At 54.8% G+C, this 22,458-nt stretch overlaps 1 protein-coding gene across 2 annotated transcripts in view; it reads right to left on the minus strand.

The window, feature by feature from the left end:
* The window catches only part of PPL (periplakin), a 45,334-nt gene that overhangs the window by 7,156 nt on the left and 15,720 nt on the right, over positions 1-22,458 (minus strand). For both annotated transcript variants that reach the window (XM_047713226.1, XM_047713225.1), the window contains exons 2-17: positions 15,738-15,837; positions 11,080-11,234; positions 10,221-10,341; positions 9,555-9,680; positions 9,420-9,461; positions 7,523-7,684; positions 7,321-7,428; positions 6,272-6,367; positions 4,946-5,068; positions 4,698-4,844; positions 3,999-4,150; positions 3,001-3,098; positions 2,649-2,806; positions 1,758-1,936; positions 1,536-1,674; positions 655-848 (exon numbers count right to left, since the gene is read on the minus strand). In XM_047713226.1, coding sequence (XP_047569182.1) covers positions 655-848; positions 1,536-1,674; positions 1,758-1,936; positions 2,649-2,806; positions 3,001-3,098; positions 3,999-4,150; positions 4,698-4,844; positions 4,946-5,068; positions 6,272-6,367; positions 7,321-7,428; positions 7,523-7,684; positions 9,420-9,461; positions 9,555-9,680; positions 10,221-10,341; positions 11,080-11,234; positions 15,738-15,837 — 2,100 coding nt within the window. The remainder of the gene's footprint in view (positions 1-654; positions 849-1,535; positions 1,675-1,757; positions 1,937-2,648; positions 2,807-3,000; positions 3,099-3,998; positions 4,151-4,697; positions 4,845-4,945; positions 5,069-6,271; positions 6,368-7,320; positions 7,429-7,522; positions 7,685-9,419; positions 9,462-9,554; positions 9,681-10,220; positions 10,342-11,079; positions 11,235-15,737; positions 15,838-22,458) is intronic.

Here is a 22,458-nt window from a genome sequence, read left to right on the forward strand (position 1 = left end):
AGGAAGGAAAAAGAATACGTAAATAAAATGAGAAAAGGTAAAACATCGGGAATGAGGGAGGGGACATCCCCTCAGGTCCTGGAAGCAATGAAAGAATAATGTTATTAGGGACAATTTTATGTTCGTCGATTCACCCAATTGAGATGGACAGATTCCTTGAAAGACACAAGCTCTCGGACCTGCTCCAAGGATGGGGTGACCCCTTGTTACCTAGTAACAAGGCTGAATTTGTGAAAATCTCACACACTGCTAACAAATGACTCACAGGCCTGCATGGCTTCTCCACTGGAGAATTCTACCAAGCATTTAAGTAAGCAGGATCAGTTCTGTACTAGCTCTTCGGGAGAGGAGAGGAGGAGACCCCGCTTACTGGCGCCTGACCCCAACAAAGCAGAGAGGAAAAAGCAGGACGCGGTGTGTGTTGTCATCCGTGTTCCAGACCTGCCCCAGCTCCTCAGCGGTCTTGGAAGGGGACACAGAGTGGTAGCCATGCTTCCCTTGAACAGGGGCTGGTCGTTGTAATCGCCTTGAGTTTTTTAGTTTGTACATGTATTATTGATTTTCTCAAAAAGAAACTCTAGAAAACAAGCAGCCTTCAGCAGCCTCAGTGCAGACCAGCTAAGCGGGGGCCGCGGCCTGCCCACGGCTCCTCACCTGAGCTCAGCTTGCTGGCGGAGGTTGTCTGATCGCTGGCCCAGCTTGTGCACCTCGGCCTCCTGACGCTCCAGGTCCGGGCAGTGCTCCTGGAAGCGGCTGGCCAGAGAGCTGGAGCACTGCTTGGCCGCCTGCAGGTTCTGCTCCACCTCAGCGAGGAGGGCCTTCTGGGCCTGCAGCTCGGAGGCCAGGGTCTGCCGGGGCAGAGAGGCAGATGGCGGGTGCTGTAGCCGGAGCTCCCAGGGCCAGGGCAGCACTGCCCCAACTGCTGGGGGCCGTCTGCCTTGGCAGATAGGTAAGTCTGGGTGTGGGAAGGGACTGGGGCTTTGCCTCTGCGTTTCTCCTTAAACTTGGTGGTGGTTTGTGCAATGCTGGGTTTTGTCACAACACAATCCAGAAAACCTGACCTCTAAAAACCCTGCATCCGGCTGTGTGTGCCCTGCGACGTCGCAGCGGGACCAGCATGACCGGCTGCTCTCCCTCCAGTTGCGAGGCCTCGGGCCTGAGGTGAGGATCCCCGCAGGAGAACGGGTGTGTGAATGAGGGGCCTCCCGAGGGCTGGAGTGCCCACGGGCGACAGGCAGGCAGACACGCCAAGCAGCCCAGGGGCCAGATCTGCTCGTCCGGGGACACTGGAAATCTGGGCGGTTGACGTGGATAATTTTAAATCCAGGCTCCTGATTTCCACAAGCCCCATGAGCAACTGGGACGCGTGCCATGGGCCTCCATTTGCAACTTCGGACCTGGCACCCTGCAACCTTTCAGAACCTGCAGACTCGCTGTCCCCGTACTCAGGGCCTCCGTCCCCATCTGTTTGGAGGCAGGGGATCGGGGAGCACGTGGGGAGAAAGGCTCACGAGACCCCAGGTCCCCAGACTTACCGCCAGCTCCTGCCTCTTGCTGTCCAGGGCGCGGCCACTCTCAGGTACTGTGTCGTCCTGGGTCAGCTGTTTCTCGTAGGTGGCCAGCACCTCCCAGCCCTGCTGCAGACTCTTCTCCAGGCGGTTGGCCACATCCACTCTGGGGACACGAGTCAGGAGTGAGGGGTGCCCGCCTGGCTCCATAACCCCACCCGACCTCCCCACTGCCCGCCTGCCACCCACTTCTCCTGGGCCAAGTCCAGCAGCTGCACTAGGCGCTCATATTTGCGGTTGGTGTCCTCCACCCGGGTCTTCAGCAAAGGGGTGGTGCCGCTGCCCGGGAGGGCCTGCACGAATTCCTCACATTCAGCTGTGCTGCGCACCTTCTCAGGCTCGATCCGCCGCAGCTCGTTGGTGATGTTCTGTGGGGACCAAAGCCCCTGGAGTTGGCCACGGTCCGGCAGCCTCCTACCCTCTAGGGGCTTCACGGGACAGAGGAAGCTGCTGGGGAAACCTGGGCCCTCCCTGGGGAGCCAGCCCCCAATGAGCGTCCCCCGGAATTCTGGCACGGTGGAGTGACGGAAATTAACAGGTAACTATCGAGCAACTGCTCTTCCGTGGACAGGATGTGAATGAGCTCCGTCTTTGGGGGCCACCCCATGAGGTGGGTACCTTTCCTCTCCCCATTCACAGGTACTGTAACTCCTACTAGCTCAGGAAGGGATGTGACGGGGCTTGGCCACGACCTGCCCCTGTGCCTGTCCTCCTCTGGCCTTGAATGCTTCTAAACACGCTGAGGCCCAGGCTGGAAGAGCAGGTCTGCAGTCAAGCAGCCAGCAAGCAGCTCTCATTTTGAAGCTGCGGTCGCCATGCATGGTAGCCTCCCACTTGGCGGGTTACTGGGGTCATCCATACTGCCATGAGCCGGCAGGTGACAAGCCATGTGGAGGCAGCAAGAGCCTCGCTTGCCCTTTCTCCTGGGGCTGTCTTAGGGGTTCTGGGGCTCAGGCACCTCCTCGGTCATCAGCCTAGAACAGCACCCCTCACTGCCATCACTCAGGACTTCTAGTTACACGGGACAGGTGGTCCCTGTCCAGCACCAAGACCCCCATGAGGAGACCAGCCTGGTGGTACCTTAAGGTCCTTGGCCCGTTCGGCACTGTCCTGCACAGCCCGGCCCTGCTCCAGCGGTGGCCGTAGGATTGCTGTGATAGCCTTCTCCTGCCGGTCTAGCTCTCTGGCCACCTTGTCCAAGCCAGCCAGCAGATGCCGCCCCTGAAGATCAGAGGCATCTGCCAGAAGGAAATCAGAGTCAGGTGGCAGTGGGGAGCCAGAGGGGGGCCATGAGGCACAGGGAGAGGACCTAGCCCAGCCTCCCCCACCCCTGTCCTGCCTGTCTCCTGCCATCCCATCTGCAGCACAGACCTGGTGTCCATTTCCTCCTCCCTGTCCACCCAGAGCCCTGGACTGTGGCCCCAGCACCCACCTCCAGGATTCTCTGCCTTGAGCACCTCATGCCGCTGCTGGAGTGCGCTCCTGCTCCTGGCTGCCTTCTGCCGCACGCTCCGGTACTGGCTGTCCAAGCTGTGAGCGCAAAAACTGGCTGGGGTCCAGGTCGGCGCACCCATGGGGCCCCAGACCGCGGCTGGCCAAATGGCCCAGGGGGGTCACCAGGTTCATCAAAATGCTTTGAGAAGTCAAAACCTGGTACACGTGGCAAGTTTGCTATAATGGATTCTTTACTTCTGGGTTCAGGTAGGCCCTTCCTTCTCTTCTTCATAACCAGTTTTACTACCTAAAATTCTTTGTTCCTTTGTCTTTCCTACCAAGATGTTACTCCTGAGGTAGCAGTACACAGCAGGTGCTAAATAAACACTTGCTGAAGGAATACATGACGGCATTCCTTGAATCACTCACTGAACAAAGGAGTTGCTGGGTACTTACTTTGCACCAGGTACTGAATCAACAAGGCCCCGGAGACAGTACATCTCAAAGGAGCTCCTCCTGGCCATGTGACTGACCCGCACAGCATTCTAATAAGCAGCAGTTACATGCAGCGGGAGAAGGTGCTTGAGCCAGGGTGGAGGGTGAGTGGACAGTCAGGGGAGGCGTCACAGGAGAGGTGACCATGGAGCTACCTTAATTTAAGAGGCCTGAGCCAACCAGGCCTGGAATAAGCATCCAGAGGGAACGGCATATGCAAAGGCCCAGAGGTAGGTGTCCAAGCAGAGGGAAGAGCCTATGCAAAGACCCAGAAGCACTTGAAGAGCAAGTGCTGACTGTGCCTGCAGCCTGATACTGACATTTGGCAAGTCATCCTGCCAGTGGGGTCTGGTCCTGTCCCACTTGAGCCCCCAAGGGGGTGCAGGTATGGGGTGTCAGTTGCCTCCTGAAGCTGGGTCAGGATGCCCAGGGCTGTGAATAGGGCCCAAGGGGCCCAGCGGGTGGGGCCAGCCCTTGCCGGCTCCGTCCTTTGCCCCATACCTGTCCGCCAGAGCCAGGGCCTCGGGGTCAGTCGGGGGGATCACGAAGCAGACGGCGGGGGCAGTCAGCTTATTCCCTGCGCTGTCCGTGAGGTCCCAGCTCTCCCCATTGTTGCTCTGCAGGGTGTAGCTGTAGCCCCGTGAGATCAGGCCCTGGCAGGGGCAGGCTGGTCAGCACGGAGAGACCTGCCCTGGCCAGTGACCAGGAGCCCAATCGCCATCACACCCCAGCCTCCCAAGCCTTATTAGCCCCTCTCACTGACCCTCTCCAAGACATTTCGCTATAGAGTGTAGGGAGGGTCCAGCGGCAAGCAGACGTGTGGGATCTGATGTCTCAACACCCACTTGGATTTCCCTTTGAGGGGCTGCCCCGGCCCTCACCAGCCCCTGACTGCTCAGGGTGAGCATGTGACTCAGGCCTGGCCAATACGAATGGCATCTGGAGCCACAGTGACTGGTTTAGGCAGGACACAGGACTCAGCTGGTAGAACAGAAGGTCACGGCAGCTGGTGGGACACTGTGGTGGGGGGGGGGCAGCAGAGAGTGACCCCCAACGCAGGGATGGACAGAGGTTCCCTAAAAACATTGTGTGAGGCCCTACATCCAGCTTTGTCACTCCTAAGACTCTTCAATGTCCTGAAAGGGGCAGATCTGGGCCCAGCCTGTCTGTGGCACCCAGGGCACCTGGATGGCAACTCACCTGGTCACCCTCAAAGTCACAGAGCGCCTCCACGGGGATGGGCTTGAGCGGGGTCTCCCGGCGGTACTTGAGGGGCACAACCTGCTGGCCTCGCTTCTGCAGGCCCCGCACCACATGCTCGTACTTGTCCAGAGCCTTCTCCTGGTCCTGAATGCAGCAGGGGGAGGGCCCAGGTGAGACCACCCACTCCCCCAGGTGGGAGCTGCAGGGAGGGGGGCGGAGAGGCCCTGGCTGGGCCCGTCACTCACGTCCAGCTCCCGCAGCAGCAACTCAATCTGGTACTGGTCCTTGAAGTCGGGGTTGTACTTCTGGTTCAGGTCCGAGTCCACCTTGTGCAACAGGTCCTGGGCATCCTTCACGTCTTTGTGGAACTAGGGGAGACCAGATGGTCCTATCACGGACAGGAAACCACTAGGACACGGCCGATCCTGGCTGCAGCTTCAAGCCCACCCCCGGCCAGGGCTGGGCAACCCCAGTCACTCTGAATCCACAGGATCACACCCCAACCCTCCCTGGCTGGCTTCTGGGGGCCTCTTGGGCCAGGTGCCTTCCCGCCAATCCACAAGAGGCAACCTTTAGGACATTTTAAGTGTTCATACATATGTACTGTTAAAGCTTTCTTTCCTATTTCATTCCCCTCTTTGAGCTAGGGACACCCTGACTTCATGCCACACTTTTCAAAGTCTTGATACACAGAACACAGCCTCCCATTTCGTTCTCGAAAGTTCTCTTGGCCGTTCTTTAGTCCATCAACTCTGGAATCCCTCAGCTCTCTCCTGGCCTATAACAGTGAATGGGACCCTGAGGCCCCTGTGAAGCTCATTGACCAGCGGGGTCAGACACTGAACGAGTGTCACCTGAGTTCGAGTCCCCAGTCCTAAAGATCAGGTGACCAGCCCTTGTTAAAAATACACATTCCTGTGGAAACCAGCTAGTATCCACCAATGAAGGATGGATAAACACAATGTGGTCTGTCTATACAATGAACTAGGATTCGGCCGCAAAAGGGAATGATTCATGCCATGCCTCGAAAACATCAGGGTCAAGTGAGAGCAGCCAGATACCAAAAGCCACATAACCTGTGAGTCCCCCTTCATAAAATGTAGAGTAGGAAAATTCATAGAGACAGAAAGATAGGTTAGAGGTTACCAGGGGTTGGGGGTAGGAGGAGGGAGAGAGTAGGGAGTAATTGTTTCATGCGTACAGAGTTCTTGTTCGGGATGATGGAAAAATTCTGTAAACCTTCCCAAGGTTAAGACTGCACAACACTGTGAATGTAATGAATGACAGTGCATCATGCTCATAAAAATGGCTAAAATGGTAAATATCCTATTCTGTATGTTTTACCAAAATGAAAACCCCACACTCCTTCCTGGGCCCCACACTGACCCATGAAATCAGATTCTCCAACCCTGGCCTCCAAGGAAGACAGACAAGGGCCTGGCAAGCGCAGGGGCACAGCCATGTATGCCATCAAAAGCATGGGCACGGGGAGGCTTGGGAAGGCAGCCCTGTGAGGCCCTTGGAGGAGGCCCTGAGGGGTTTCCGTCCGTGATCCTCGGGTTGACGGGTACCTGGTGGTAGTCTTCCATGTACTTCAGGTGACTCTCCTCACAGATGAGCAGGTTCAGATACTCCTTCCAGTCTGCGTGCACGGCCTCCATGTGTGCCTGCCAAGAGAAGGGGGCAGGGAACAGGTCACTGCTTGGCAGGTGTGTGGGATGCCCAAAGAGGAATGGCAAGATTCTGGAGCAGAGAATGATGGGGGAGGGGGATACCTGGCATCTTCCTGAAAGTGGCCCCCTCAGAGGCAGCCAGCCTCTTTCCAGGCATGGGAAGGAGAAAAGGGACATGTTGAGGAGCCAAGCAGGATTGCCATGTACAGGTACTTGGGTTGTGCACTGCACAAGGGACAAGCAGGGGCTCCATCTCCCCAAAGGGGTGTTTTTTTAAAAATTCACACAAAGGCATCCCTCCCCTCCCCAAATTCATGTCCACCCAGAACTCAGAATGTGACTTTATTTGGAAACAGGATCCTTGCAGATATAATTAAGGATCTCAAGAGGAAATCATTCTAGATTTAGCGTGGGCCCTAAGGTCCAATGACTGATATCCTTATAAGAAAAGGAGATGACATACAGAGACGCATAGGGGAGAAGGTTATCTGAAGACAGAGGCAGAGATACAAGTGATGCAGCACCAGGCCAAGGAATGCCACAGACTGTGGGCGATCTCTAGAAGCCAGGAGGCAAGGAAGGATTCTGTCCTAGAACATTCAGAGGAAACAAGCCTGTCAACATCTTGATTTCAAACCTGTGGCCTTCAGACTGAGAGAGTTAGTTTCTGGTGTTTAAAGCCACCGAGTTTGCAGTCACTGGTCACAGCAGCCCTAGGAAACTATTACAGGTACCGTATGGCTTTCAGAAGTCCAGGGGCCAAGGGATGAGATAATGAGAGGAGACAGGGTCAGACAGAGGAAGGAAAGACAGCAAAATGGAGAGACAGATAGACAAGGATGAAGGACCCCCATCTTGGGGGCTGTCTGGGTCCAGGTGGCTCACAGCAGAGGCTGGCCTTAGGCCACCCTGGAGGAGGCATCCCCCCCCGCCCAGGGCACACGCACCTCAATGGAGTTCCTCCCGGGGTGCTCAGCGGCCAGCAGCTGGTCACCCTCGCTGTGCAGCTTGTTAATTCTCTCCTCTTTGGCCTCCAGGTTCCGGTTGATGAAATTCTGCAGCGGTGACAGGGGAGGGGGCTCAGCGCCCAGCTGGTGGCCCTGTGCTCCCCGCCAGCCCCGCCCCGACACCCCAGGCCCCCAGGCCCACCTCATACTGGCGCCGGCGGCTGGGGTAGTCGAGGTTGCGGTCACTCCAGTCATACTGCATGCGGCCCTTGGCCTGCTGGTCCAGCCAGTACAGCTCGTTGGTGCAGCGCTGCATGTAATCCTGCAGCGTGTTCAGGTGCTGCTGGCGAGCCTGCGATGCCGCCTGCAGGGGGCCGGCGGGGAGGGCAAGGACAGGGCTGAAGCCTCCCTCAACCCTTCCCCTCGGGCTGGCTCTGGCCGGTGTGTGGACAAGCCCAGCTCCACACGTCCCTGATGGACCGCCTTGGTCAAGTCACCTGACCCTCCGAAGCTCATTCACTCACTCGGCAACCGTCTATGGCACAGGTACTAAGTGCCGGGCTCCGCTCCAGGCTCTAGGCACGGAGCAGTGAGCCAGACGGACCAAACCGGCAGGGAACAGACTCTCCTGGGGAGACTCGAATTTCCTCACGCGCACAACGGGGATGACAACAGCACTGATCTCACAGGGTACAAAGACTGTCAAACAGGGGCACCTGGGTGGCTCAGTGGGCTGAGTGTCTGCCTTTGGTTCAGGTCATGATCCTGGGTGCTGGGATCAAGCCCCACAGAGCCCCATATCGGACTCCCTACACAGTGGGGAGCATGCTTCTCCCTCTGATTGTACTCTGTCTCTCTGTGTCAGATAAATAAATAAAATCCTTTAAAAAAGGTGCCTGGGTGGCTCAGTGGGTTAAGCCTCTGCCTTCAGCTCAGGTCATAATCCCAGGGTCCTGAGATCGAGTCCTGAATTGGGCTCTCTGCTCAACAGGGAGCCTGCTTCCCCCTTCTCTCTCTCTGCCTGCCTCTCTGCCTACTTGTGATCTCTGTCAAATAAATAAAATCTTTTTTAAAAAATCCTTTAAAAAAAGTGTCAAACAGCTGGTGCTCAATAAATGTGGGCAGCCACAGCTTCCCCTTTTCTCTTTATCCTGATGCCCATACAGAGGCTAGGAGCACAGAAGCAAAGTGCTACCGCATTAGTTACCCAGGAGAGGTGCTGGGCACAGGGCAGGGAGGAGCAGGAGGGAGCACGGATGTCCGCCTCTGCTCTGCAAACAGGAACAGGAGCTCATGAGTAGGGGGGTCCTCCTGCATGTGTCCCCTGCCGGGACTGTGCTGTGGGCACATCTGCTGCGTCAGCGATCCTAGCAGACAAGGACTCGAAGGAAGTCTGTCATACAGATCAGGAAACTGAGGGTCTGAGAGGCTCCGGAGCTCACTCAAGCTCTCCACAGCAGCAAGCGATGGAGGCGTCTGGCCCCGAGCCTGTGTGTCCTCTCACCCGAGTGGTGTTAACCAGCTGCGGTAATGAAGCATTTAGGCATCACTGCGCACTTGTAAAAAGAACGCGTTCTCGGGGCGCCTGGGTGGCTCAGTGGGTTAAGCCTCTGCCTTCGGCTCAGGTCATGATCTCAGGGTCCTGGGATCGAGCCCTGCATCGGGCTCTCTGCTCAGCAGGGAGCCTGCTTCCTCTTCTCTCTCTGCCTGCCTCTCTGCCTACTTGTGATCTCTGTCTGTCAAATAAATAAATAAAATCTTAAAAAAAAACAAACAAACAAGAACGCATTCCTTAAAGGCTTTGACAAGGCAACTAGAATACGTTTGCTTATAAAACACATGGCATTCTACCTGGCACACACACGGTGCTTAGTATAGAAGCAAGAAGCGGACCGCAGGATGAGCCGTATCCAGGGGACCTATTAGGGCTTTCCACAAGCAAAGAGCAAACTGGGACACCTCTTGAGTGGGGGCCCGGGGTACAACCTTCCCGCTCAACCACTTTCATTCTCGTTGAAACGTTCACCGCACACACTTCCCGTGCCCCTACCCCTGGCTTCCCACCCCCTCCTGTCCCATTCCCCAGCGGGGCTTCTCACCAGCAGTTTCTGGTACTTGGCCTGGAGTTCGCTGTTCTGCTCCTGTGGACAGAGCCAGGGGCAGGGGTCAAGGCGGGGCTGCAGGTGTGAGCCCTTCTCCTCCCGGGGCCAGGCCCCCAACACAACCACACGTACCTTGCCCCCATCCTTGGCCAGATGGGGCCCGATGGCCTTGACCTCATTGTGGAAGATATTGTGCTGTTCCACCTGGTGGTCCACCAGCGGCAGGTCCGTCCCAAAGCTCTGGCTGCTCAGTTTGTCCTGTGAGGGTGGGCGAGGAGGCGGCCCGCAAACAGTAGGTGAGGCCCCGGGACATGCAGCCCACCCACCCCAACGGCCAAGGAGGGAGCCCAGGGGCCCTGTGAGAGATGTGGGGAGAGCCGGTCACCTTTACCGCCGCACCTACATATGTCATCTTATTGTAACCTCAGAGCCCCTAACAGTTGTCATTTCCATTTCACAGATGGAGAAACGGAAGCCCCTGGTCAAGGGAGTCGCTTGCCCAGGTCACAGTACTAAGAGACGACTGCTGGCTCCAGAAGCTGGCCAGAAATCCGGCTACTCCTCCTAACCTGCCCGGAACCCCAACAACCAGGCTTGGAGAGCAATCCCAGGAGGGTCCCAGTCTCCACCACGTCTGCTCGGTGACACTGGGCTGGGTGCTACACCTCTCTGAGCCTCGCCGTCCTTACTGACGCAGCCACTGAGAAACGTCAGGGACATGACCCTCCGCGAGGCAGGACCATGGTACCCATGAAATGGCGAGGTCCTCCCTGCACACGGCTGAAGCCGGGGCCATACCAGCTTCTCATCCACCAGCGCCGCCCAGTTGACCTGCGGGTCGACCTCTTTCACCACCAGGTTGTAGATCTGCTTGTGTTTCCCACGGAGGCTGGTCACGCGCTCCTTCAGCTGACGGATGCTGGGCGGGGAGAGTGGCCAACCTGCTTAGTGGGGTCGGTTGGCAGGCCCACTACCCACGCCCCTTCCCCCAGGAGGGGCCTCCCACCCCAAACACTGGCCTGGGGCCTTCTGCTCAGGTGCCTGGAAGGACAGGGACCAGGGCCTTGGGTTCCAGACCATCACTACCATCCTCCCTCACCCTTCCTTCCCCTATCAATGTTTCCCCGGGGCCTACTCTGTGTCCAGAACCATAAAAGGTTCTGGAAGAAAGAGGCAGGTCCACTGCTCTCCAGAGCCCACCATGGAGCAGGAACCACAGGGGTAGTGGGCCATGACAGGAACGACGCAAGGAGTCATGAGACACCTTGAGACCCTTGCCCCTGCCAGGGTGGGGATCGAGAACCAGGCTGGTCTGGTTTTGGGGAGCTGATTTATCCACATCTGAGCTGAAGGCAGAGCCATGAGCACAGGAAACTGGCTAGACATCAGGGAGTGGGAGAGCGTGCTCAAGGGCTTGGAGGTCAGACAGCATGACGGTCAGGGACCTATGGTCACAGAGTGACCAGAACAGGGGATGTCAGGGCTAAGCCTCAGTTTCCCAGACTACAAAATGGGTCGTCATGAAGATAACAAAAAGCATTTGGCATGTGCCTACCATCTAGTTAGCCCTCAGTAAACCTTGAGTTGGGCTCTGGAATGCTGAGCGGTCTACAGCCCTCCTGCCCTGTCCCAGGATCCTGGAGCAGAGGGGACTTACTCCTCAGCAATCATGTCTCCCTGCGGATGCTTCATGTGCTTAGCGATGGCCGTGTCCGCCTCCAGCACATACAGCAGCTTCTCCGAGTCTGACACCTTCTGCAGGGTCACGTCCCGGTGCTCAGGCTGTCGGCCCTCCTGCAGCCGGGCCAGGTCCTGTGAGAGTCAAGACAGAAAAGGGGGCTGCAGATGGGGACTCAGTGAGCACTGTGGGGGTAGGAGGGGTGGGAGGAGAGGGCCAGCAAGGGGTTCCCGGTCCCATCTAGCCTCTCTTCTGCCTCTTGACAAGCAGCCCAAGCACTTAGTGTGGAGGCTCTGGGACACAGCTTCCAATGAAGAGGCCTGATCCTGCCCAGTCCAGTCAGATAAACAGATAAACCTCACAAAGGTGATTCCAAGTTCATACAAGTTGGTGTTTACCAAGGAAACACACCAGAGGTGGAACAGCAGGGGACTGCTTTAGATCCCGTGGTCAGTGAGCCCCTTTGGAGGCAGCGACACCAGCTAAGAACTAAGGATGAAAGAAAAGAGTGTTCTAGGCAGAGGGAACAGCCTGTGCAAAGGCCCTGAGGCAGGAAGGCAGGCTGTCGGAGGAAATATAAGAGGTGCAAGGCAACAAGACCCCATCCGTCCTTAAGGGCAATGCCTCAGGGCTCTGAGAGGATGAGATAATAGCTGGGAAGGCAGTCAGCCGTCGCGACGGGGCTGGGTGGGAGCTGACCACGGGGGATCTGGGGCGGCATCTGCAGAAATGGTGTGAGTCAACAGAGCAGGCGGATTTTTGGGAGGTGTTGCTGATGAGTCCAGGGTCTCTGCTTGTTTAGGGAAGAACAAGGACCTGGCAGTCAGGACAGCAGGTGTCTAAACACAGCCTGTTAGCTCACTTGGTCAACATTCCTGCAGCCCAGCCACACGCCATGCGGGGCCCTGGAGACCCCAGGCCCACGGGGGAGGCGAGGATAGGCTGGTGACTGGGCTGAACACAGACCATGGTGATAACACAGGGGGCCTTGAGGAGCCAGTGTCCTCCCCTGTAGGGTCTCAACATCCCCACCTCTGCCATGGGAATAAGGAAGAGGCGTCCAAGTGACCCCAAGTGTAGGGTTCCACTTTGCCCAAATCTGTGGAGACAGGAAGTAGATGCGTGGTTGCCAGCGGCTGGGGGTGGGGGGGGACTAGGAACAGTAAATGAGCACAAGGATTCTTACTAGGGGATGAAAATGTTCACAAACCCATTTATGGAAACGGCTGTGCCACACTCGGTGAAGTTACTAAAAATCACTGCATTATACACTTGAAGTGGGAGCTTCTCCTGATACGTAAAACACACCTCCATAAACCTGTTACAAAAGCCAAAAGAAGTGAACGAAGGGGTGTGCTTCCTGGCCCAGAGGAAAGAGCAGACATCCCCTGAGAAGAAGAAAAGGAAGAAGAAGAAGCCTCCCAACCCCAGGAAGGCTGAGGGGCAAGTGGGGCCCCGCGCGTCAGGGGCTCGGAGGTGACGCCCAGCGGGGCCTGGACCATCTCTCCGGCCTCGTGCGGAGAGAAACATCGTGGTTCTTGGCTCGAGTGGGACAGTCTCCCCTCCATCCCTTCCAGCTGACTGGCAGCTCTCCTGTGCACTTACAGTGTCAAAGATTAATTCTGCAAACGGGGAAGTAAATTAATCATTACCTCATTCATGCCAGAGCTGTGTGGGAATGCAAGCCCGCTTGAAACGTGCTAGCCGAGAGGAGAGAGAGAGAACATCGAGCTGAGAGATGCCGTGTTCAAGGGGTCACAGTCAGGCAAAACAGATCGACGGACAGAGGGGTCAGCGTCGTGGTTACCTCTGGGGGATACGGATTGGCAAGGTCACGAGCAGCTTTCCGGGAAGTGTTCTCTATCCTGACCTGAGCATGGTTACCTGGGTCCCTGTGGACGCAGAGGCCCTTAAAACGTGGACGCTTTCTGTAGACCTTATGGAATGTACACCTCCAGTAAAAGGTTTTTACGAGTTAAAAAAATCATAGGGACTGACGGAGCTTATAAATCACAGGCATGCTGAGGGGGCAGATGAGTAATAAAGCAAATCCAGCAGCGGGGACCGGCAGAGTCTGGGGGGGAGGGATGTGGATGATTTCTGTGCAGTTTAAAAATTTCTTTTCTGCGTGTTTAAAAATTTGAAGAGAGGGGCGCCTGGGTGGCTCAGTGGGTTAAGCCTCTGCCTTCGGCTCAGGTCATGGTCTCAGGGTCCTGGGATCGAGCCCCATGTCGGGCTCTCTGCTCAGCGGGGAGCCTGCTTCCCTTCCTCTCTCTGCCTGCCTCTCTGCCTACTGGTGATCTCTCTCTCTCTGTCAATAAGTAAATTTAAAAATCTTTAAAAGAAATTTTTGAATAGACAAACGGCCATATATGGTACAATTCGGTTTATATGAAACCGAGTATGAATGTGCACAAGCAAATTCATAGGCACCGGAAGAAGCAGATGAGGGTTTCTGGGGGCTGCGGGGAAGGGGGATGGGGAGGGGCTGCTGCTGGGTATGGGTTCCCTTTGGGGGAAGGGAAATGTCTTGGAACTAGGAGGAGGTGGTGGGTGCCCAGCCCTGCGAACGGCCTACAGGCCCCTGACTTGCACCCTTTAAGTGGTTCATCCTACATTCTGTGAATCTCACTTCAATTTAAGAAAACAGGAACATTGAGAAGAACTTTGGGGTAATAAAATGAATAGTGACATCTTCTGAGAAGTGAAACGATAGAAGGAAAAAAAAAAGAAAGCAAAAGATGAGTCCATATGGTCGTCCAAGCACGGCTTCTATTTTCAGGTTTGCTCATCTGAAGTTAAAAAACAGTTCAAAATTATCCCCCAAGTACAGCCTTGTTACCGTGAGTCATTACTCTGAGCAAATAAAAATGAGAGCTTGAGACCCTATTCGCTCTCTCGCTCTCCTTCTCGCTCTCTCTCACACACACATGCACACAGGAAAAGGTCAAACAGATACACCAAAAGGTTAATAAAGGTTAACAGCGGCTGCATCTCTCTGGTGCTGGAATTATACAGGATTTCAATTTGCTTTTTATATTTTGTTTATCAGTCCTGAAAGATTTGTAACAAACCCATATTACTTCTATTAGGACGAAAATGGACACACCCAAAAAGCTGTTTTCATTTAGGAAAGAAAATAGCAGGCGCCACAAGAGGAGGGGAGTGGAAATTCAGCAGAGGAGCTGGGACAAGGCTGCGGCCTGAGGGGTGAGCTGCGGGGCTGGCGGGGCTGGCGAGGCTCTGAGGCAGGTAGATGCTGGCAGAAGGGCAGGAAAGGAGCCAGGGGAGGGCCCCTGGCAGGGAGCAGAGAGCGCGCTCCTCACCTTTCCTGCTCGTTCCCACATTGCCATTCCTCGCTTCTGACTCTGCCCTCCCCGGCCTATTCCATCCGTGTGGCTGCCTGTGGACTGGTCCTGGACCAGCAGACCTGAGCATGGTGGCGGGGGGGAGGGGGGGTGGCGGCAGCCACAGCTGGGCCAGGCCTTGAGCTCGCTCATGACCTGTTCACCTTCTGTCCCCCATTCCTCTGGACCTGCCTCTTGGTCACCTCCTGGGTAAGAAGGCGGATGAAATACAGATCATCCACATTTCAGATAAACAATGGATAACTCTATAGTATAAGTATATCCCAAACACTACATGGGATATACGTCTATGAAAAAAAATCACCTGTGTTCCGAAAGTCAAATTTAAAGTACATCCTGTATTTTTATTTGCTAAAACTGGCAACCCCACCTCTGGGATGCCTCTGGGGCTAGCTCTGTCACAGATGAGTCACCTCGTTGTCTCTGAACCTCAGTGTCCCCAGCTACAAAATGGGTATAAGCTCAACCGCACTGGGCTGGCGGAGGGTTCAAAGGGATGGTCGTCCTGGCAGCTCCCAGGCATCCCGCCTGCTACAGATTGCTCAGGAGAGCTCGTGGCTCCGAGTGGCTGTTACCCACGTCACAGAAGAGGAAAGAGAGACACAGAGAGGGAAAACAATCTGCCTCACTACTTTCTCCCTCTTCTCCGTGAAAGGAGGATCGCATGCTTCTGAGGAAGGGCAGGGGACGTACAAGAAGAATGAAGGTATCGATGATCATACTGAGCCCCGTGATACACCTGCATAACCTCGCTGAATCTTTACAGCAGCAGAGGGGATGGGGATGATCGCTTTTACCCTGTCGGAGGCAATCACACACACACACAGAGAGGTACGGCGACTTGCCTCAGGTCACACAGTAAGGGGCAAAGCTGGGATGCTAGCAGGACTTGGTTCCTGAGACCATAGCTCCCCTCCAGACAAGGTCCACAAGCTGTAGGAACTTAGCCCCCTGAGTGGGGGGCTGATATTCACAGCAATAATGAGGTTTCTCCATCTCAGCACTACTGACCTTTGAGGCCGGATCACTCGGGGGAGGGGGACATCCTATGCCCTCATCGGTGTTTACGAGCATCCCTGGCCTCCACCCACAAGACGCCCGTCCACCCCACTACCCCAGCTGTGACAGCTAAAAATAACTCCAAATGTGGCCACAGGTTCCCGGGGTGGGGCAGAATGCACCCCCTCCCCAGTAAGAACCATTGGGTCGGGCAAGACCCTGGTCTCAAACGGGGCTGATAGCATGGCAGGGGCAGGGGGTGCCACTCACGCTCTGCATCTTGGCCTCCGTGTCCACAATGTTCTTCTCCACCTGGTCGGCATTCTTCTGTAGCTGCTCGATCAGCTCTGACAGCTCCTTGTTAGAGATGCTGGGGACGGAAGACAGGAGGTGGGTTGGGGCCAGCAGGGGGGGCCGTGTCCCCACCAGCCTCAGCGGGAGCCTCACTGCCCACCCCATCTCCTGCCCCCCCAATTCCAGGCCGACATCACCAAAGCCACAGAAACAAGGCAGCTTGGGGCGAGTTTCTATTTTTATATGGCAAAACACCTTTCCTATGTTTTTTTTTCCCCATATTTTTTATTGAGATATAATTCACATGCTATGAAATTCACCCTCTTAAAGCCTATAATTCATTCAGTGGGTGTTAATAGATGCACAAGGTTATACTGGTGGGTGTCGGACCCTGCCTCTGTTGTTGCTTCCTTTCAACACCAGAGAGGGAATGGAACTTGGCCAGCGTCACCCAGCCAGCCAGTAATGGTCAAGATTAGCACCTAAGGGGCTCCTGGGGGGCTCAGTCAATTGACTGCCTTCGGCTCAGGTCATGATCCTGTGGTCCTGGAATCGACCCCCACATCAGGCTCCTTGCTCAGCAGGACGTCTGCTTCTCCCTCTGCCACTCTCTATGCTCCCCTTCTGTGCGCTCTCTCTCTTTCAGGTAAATATATAAAATCTTTTTTTTTTTTTAAAGATTTTATTTATTTATTTGACAGACAAGGATCACAAGTAGGCAGAGAGGCAGGCAGAGAGGGGGGAAGGGAAGCAGGTTCCCTGCTGAGCAGAGAGCCCGATACTGGGCTCGATTCCAGGATCCTGAGACCACGACCTGAGCCGAAGGCAGAGGCTTAACCCACTGAGCCACCCAGGTGCCCCTATAAAATCTAAAAAAAAAAAAAAAAAAAAAAAAAAAATTAGCACCTAATTCCCCTAATTCCCCAATCTCCACTGAAAACCTTTAAGCACTGACTCCACAGTAGAGCCCAAGCAGCCAAGCACCCAGAGGTTTCATTCTACCTGCACTCATTAAGCACCGACTATAGGCCAGGCCCAGCACCATGCACAGAGAAAGCCTCAACCTCTGACAGGTCACCCCCCAGATGGGAGGAAATCAGCATTTACAGAAATAGTCACATGACTGAGATAGGCATGAGGGAGCTCGGGATGCCCAGAGGAGCCTCCTGGCTGGCCAGGTGGGGACGGGACTGGTCACTGAACATTTCCTGGAGGAGGTGGGGGGCGGCTAGGTTCTGAAGAATGGGGAAGAGTTTGGGGCTCACGGGCAGAAGGCTTCAATGAGAAGAGGCCACCAAAAAGGTGGGTCCTGGGCATGTCCATTGTAGGGGGCAGGGCAGGGCTCTGGACCCTCAGGCAGAGGGCGGCCACCACCTTTTCACAGTGGAATTCTTCAGATCGAGACTTGGGACCCACGTCCTGGGGCACGAAACATTCAGATTCCCAGGAACCAGCCCGGGCCCTCTGGATCTGGATCTCCAGAGCTGGGCCCGGGAAGCTGTATTATTACTGCTCTGGCTATTATGGGTTCTCCAGGGGACCCTGACCCCCTGTGGAGTTTGAGGTCCAACACTTGCTGGTACTACTGGTAAGCGGGGAGAGGGGGGTGTCTCGGGGGCAGAATCGGGAACAGCCAACAGAACCTATGAGTCTGTCCACCGTGTCTCAAACCCTGGCTGAGAGCCCGCTCTGTGCCAGGCCTGGGTGCACAGGAGCCAGGGCCCAGGGGTGGGAGTGAGGGAGAAACGAGACCCAGGTGGCACCCTCTGCCAAGTCCATCAGGGAGGCAACCTTTCCCAAAGTGGGTCCCAGGAACCCCAATCCTGTCAGTCACTCCCAGAACGCAGGCTTTGTGAGTCAAGGCAGCTAGGAAAACCTGGACCCTTGAGAAGTCCATGAGCCTGGAAAGGCTCTGAGCAGTCCGGCAGTACCGAAAGCTGGTATTCAGTGGAGAGGAAGGGAGGGCTCAGGAGGGACTCTGTGTGGGGGATCAGAGCAAGGGAAAGGGTAAAGGCTGGGCTGCCAGGGCATGGACTGAGCCCACAGCCCTCACCCGCCCTGGCTGGTCAGACCACATGGGGAACACGAGTCCTTCCAGGCCCCTCCCCTCCACCAAACCACTGACCCTCAGCCTCGCCTGCGGCACTCAGATGTGGCGAATCTTAAACCAAATATTTAACCCACAACTGCTCAAGCATCATCAGGAACCCCCTGTGTGGATTCGGTGGGGGTCGCTGGCTCCGTGCAGCCCCACCTCAGGACATGAGACCAGCTCCCAAACCAGCCCCTTCACTGGCTGCGAAATGTGAGCAAAGTGCCTTCTGGACCCCAACCGGGGCCGGCCCGTTATTCCAGCCAAATCCTAGCACCAGAAAGGGGACAAAGGACAGGGAGGGAATAAGCAGGCCCAGGAACATGGTGGTCCTGGCAGAGGACGAAGGAGGGCTCCGTGGGAGCTTCTGGCCACACAGGCATGGGCTCCAGTCCAGGGGGGTCATGTGCTGCTTGGACCATCTCAGGCAAGCACCTTACCTTCGAGATACCTCCATTTCTCCGTTTGTCTACAGGGGATGCCCACCAAGGGATCGTGATAATTTGATACTTTCCACGGATGCTTCGCCAGACATCAGACATGTTCACAGGCACTTCCCCAACAACATCCTCACCCTAAGCCCCAGGGGAGGGCTGTGTGCCCCTTTACAGGGACTTTATAGGAAACCAAGGCTCAGAGATGTCAAGGTGCTTGTCCAGCATCATACACCCTGAACTCTGCTCAGGCAGTCTTGTTCCAGAGGCCATTTTATCAATTACGGGGCTCACAGCTACTCACAGGAGTGCTGGGAAAATCACAAGCACACATACAGCAACCACCACCATCACCAGAATAGTATGAGCTTGTATTTACTTTCCACATGCCAGGCTCTCCACTCACTTCTTAATCTTCATTACAATCCTGTGAGGTAGGTGTTGGCCCAGGGGGTCATGATATTATTGTTCCCCACTTTACAGATGTGCAAATGGAGGACCAGAGAGTTTCAGTAACTTTCCTAAAGTTACACAGTAATTAAGTGTTCGAGCCAGAATTCCAACCCAGGTAGGCCCCTAAGTCCATGCTATTAACAACCTCCTGTGACAATCCTGCAGGGCTCCCGGGACATCCGAGGCATAGACTGCCAAATACCCTAGACCACAATGGGATACCACTTCTCACCCACCAGGATGGTGATGATCAGAAAGACATATCACAACGATTTGGTGACAAGGATATGGAGAAATTAGAATCCTCACTCACTAGAGGGTGGGAACTGTAAAACGGTGCAGCTGCTTTGGAAAGCAGTCTGGAAGTTTCTCAAAAGTTAAACATAAATGGGGCGCCTGGGTGGCTCAGTGGGTTAAAGCCTCTGCCTTTGGCTCAGGTCATAATCCCAGAGTCCTGGGATCAAGCCCTGCATCGGGCCCTCTGCTCGGCAGGGAGCTGCTTCCTCCTCTCTCTCTCTCTGCCTGCCTCTCTGCCTACTTATGATCTCTGTCAAATAAATAAAATCTTTTTTAAGACTTATTTATTTGAGAGAGAAAGGAATCGCAAGTAGGCAGAGAGGCAGGCAGAAAGGGGGAAGCAGGCTCCCCACTGAGCAGAGAGGCCAATGAGGGGCTCTATCCCAGGACCCTGAGATCATGACCTGAGCTGAAGGCAGAGGCTTTAACCCACTGAGCCACCCAGGCGCCCCTAATAAATAAAATCTTTAAAAACAAAACAAAACAAAACAAAACAAAAAGCCTTTCCTTAAAAAAAAAAAAAAAGTTAAACATAAAGTTGCCACATGACCCAGTACTTCCACTCCTAAGTACCTACCCATAAGAAATGAAAACATAGGCCCACACAAAAACTTGAACGAAACACGAATGTTCGTAACAGCACTATTTACAATAGCCAGAAAGTGGAAACACAAGTGGTTATCAACCAATGAATGGATAAATGTGGAATATCTGTACAACAGATTATCACTCAGCAAAGAAAGGAACAAAGCACAGATATCTGCTATAGCGTGGGTGAACCGCAAAACCATTACGCCAAGTGAAAGCAGCCAGACGCAACAGGTCACCTATGGTAGGATTCCATTTACATGAACTATCTAGACCAGGCCAGTCCACTGAAGCAGAAAGCAGATTAGTCATGGCTGGGGCCGGGTGTGGGGCTGGTAAGTGAGCACTGAAGGGTATGGGGTCTTTTTGGGGGGCGATGAAAATGTTCTAAAATTGATTGTGATAGGGGTGCCCTGGTAGCTCCGTGGGTTAAGCCTCTGCCTTTGGCTCGGGTCATGGTCCCAGGGTCCTGGGATCGAGCCAGCATCAGGCTCTCTGCTCAGCAGGGAGCCTGCTTCCCTCTCTCTCTCTGCCTGCCTTTCTGCCTACTTGTGATCTCTGTCAAATAAATAAATCATCTTTAAAAAATTGATTGTGATAGTTGGGTAATTCCATAAATATACTAAAAACCATTTAATTGTATACTTTAACCCACTGAGCCACCCAGGTGCCCCTAATTGTATACTTTAAATGAGTGAATGGTATGCTCTGTGACTTACATCTCATTAAATCTGATACTAAAAAAATTGGCAAGTGCCATTGTTTGGCAAGTGATAGGGGCTCATTTCTTCTTCCCTCACCCCTTTTAGCCTTCTTCCTGCCTTCTCTCCTATTTTCCATGGAGGCTAGACCAGCTCCAGGCTATGGCCAGCTGCCTAGAAGATGCTAGTTAACACACAGAAAGTTGACTCTGTGCCCACCAGTGCTGAGCAAGTCACACATAGATGAGCTCCTTCGATCCCACCACTGCTGAAGCTGCACTGTTCTCCAATTTTGCAGATGGGGAAACTGAGGCATTGATAGAAGAACTTGGCCCGAGTCCCACTACCAGGAGACAAGGAGAGCTGGGGATCTAATCCAGGCCTCTGAGGCACAGTCTTAGTAATTTTGCCTTTTGGGTTTGGCATCAGGAATGAGAGGCCCCACAGGGTCCTGCGTTCTGGCCAGGAGTGTAGGAATGCAGGAACGTGGGCAGGTCAGGAACGTGCAGGGAGGGGACAGAGATCCCAAAAGGACTGGGAACTTGCCTGGCCAGTCCAGCTTTTCATCTCACTAATAAGACTCACGGGGACAGCCAGACAGGGCATCAGCCCGACTGATGAAGACCAAGATACAGCCCTTCACCACCACCCCCATCCAGTCCTGTCCCACCCACGGAAATGACAATCACCGGCAGAGCCAAGAAAACCGAGGTGCCCGCACCCCAGAGAGGGGAGGCGCATCTGAGTGACATGCTGGGAGAGGGACACACCCGGCCTCCTTCTGCTTACTCAGAAGTTTAACATGAACACAGGTTCTCAGGGCAAGTGGCCTTTGGTACTAGAAGGTGGCTTGGAAGTCATCCAGCCCCACCTGCTCATTACATAGATGAGCAAATGGAGGCCCTCAGAAGCAAAGGCACCTACCCGAGATCATACAGGAGGCCGCTGGTGCCTGGAGTCAGACAGGGTTCAAATCCTGACTACACCAGCCATTGGGGGAAGCTTGGAGGAGCTACTTTATGCTTCTGAACCTCTGCTTTACCATCAGTAAAGTGGGGATAGTCCATCTCACCTAGTCAAGTGAGGTGGGTGGGGGACAGGTCAGGAGCACTACTGGAAACACCTGAATGGGTTTCAAAGACCACTCTGAGGTTCAAGGACAAAGCTGGAGGTTCAGGGCAGCCTCAGGAGGCCCAAAAGCAGATTAGAGATCGTGTAGCTTCACAAGTGGAATCTCCCTGGTTTCAACTGGGGCCGAACCAGTGCAGGGCACGTAGGAGACGTTCAACACGTACTGTTCGGTGAAGGACCTCGAACTACCCAGCACACCAGAGAGGCCTCACAAACGGTGAGGATGGGGGCTCATTCATACAGCACGTTCCCACTGCCCTTGTACTCCCCCACGGGTGGTGCCATTCGCCATGTACCTGAGCCCATAGGTGGCTCCCTGAGCCACGGACTGGGCTCTGCCTGGGGACTCCTTCTTGCCAGTCACGCCTAGTCCCGTAGAAGAGGTTTCTTCTGAAAATCAGTGAACTCACAGTGGAGAAGACAGAAGGCTCACTTCCCCAGGGGAAGGCATATCAGCACAGCAGAACACCTGACCCCGGGGACCAAGGAGGACACAAGGCTGCTTCCAAGGAACCCTTCTCAGTGTATGACTCCACCTCATGGCTAGAGGCCAGCAGACAAGCCCAAACCGAGGGACAGTCTATAGCACACCCGACCAGCTCCCCTCAAAAGTGTCAAGGTCACGAAAGACAAGACTGAGAAACCATCAGCCCGGAGGAGCCTAAGAAGATGGGACCGCTGACTGTGACGGGGGGTCCTGGACTAGAAAAAGGACATGAGGGGAAAACCAGGGAGTTAGAAACAGGTTTATAGTTTAGTTTTTAAAGTTTCCTTCCAGATTTCTGGGTTTTCCAGCAAACCCCTACAGGACATCTTGGTGATGGGAATGACATCTAGGACACCCACCTATTGGCAGGCAGGGAGGAGATGGGGCTATGACCCAAGACACCACCTGGTAGAAGCTGGTAGGACTCAGGATTCAGCTGTCCCCACGACAGTCCCCTCAGTCCAGCCCAGTCTGGCCCGGCCCTGCCCAGGAGCTGCTGTGTGGGGTGCACAAG

This window comes from Lutra lutra, chromosome 18 (assembly GCF_902655055.1).
Source record: "Lutra lutra chromosome 18, mLutLut1.2, whole genome shotgun sequence".
In the NCBI taxonomy this organism is placed as follows: Eukaryota; Metazoa; Chordata; class Mammalia; order Carnivora; family Mustelidae; genus Lutra; species Lutra lutra.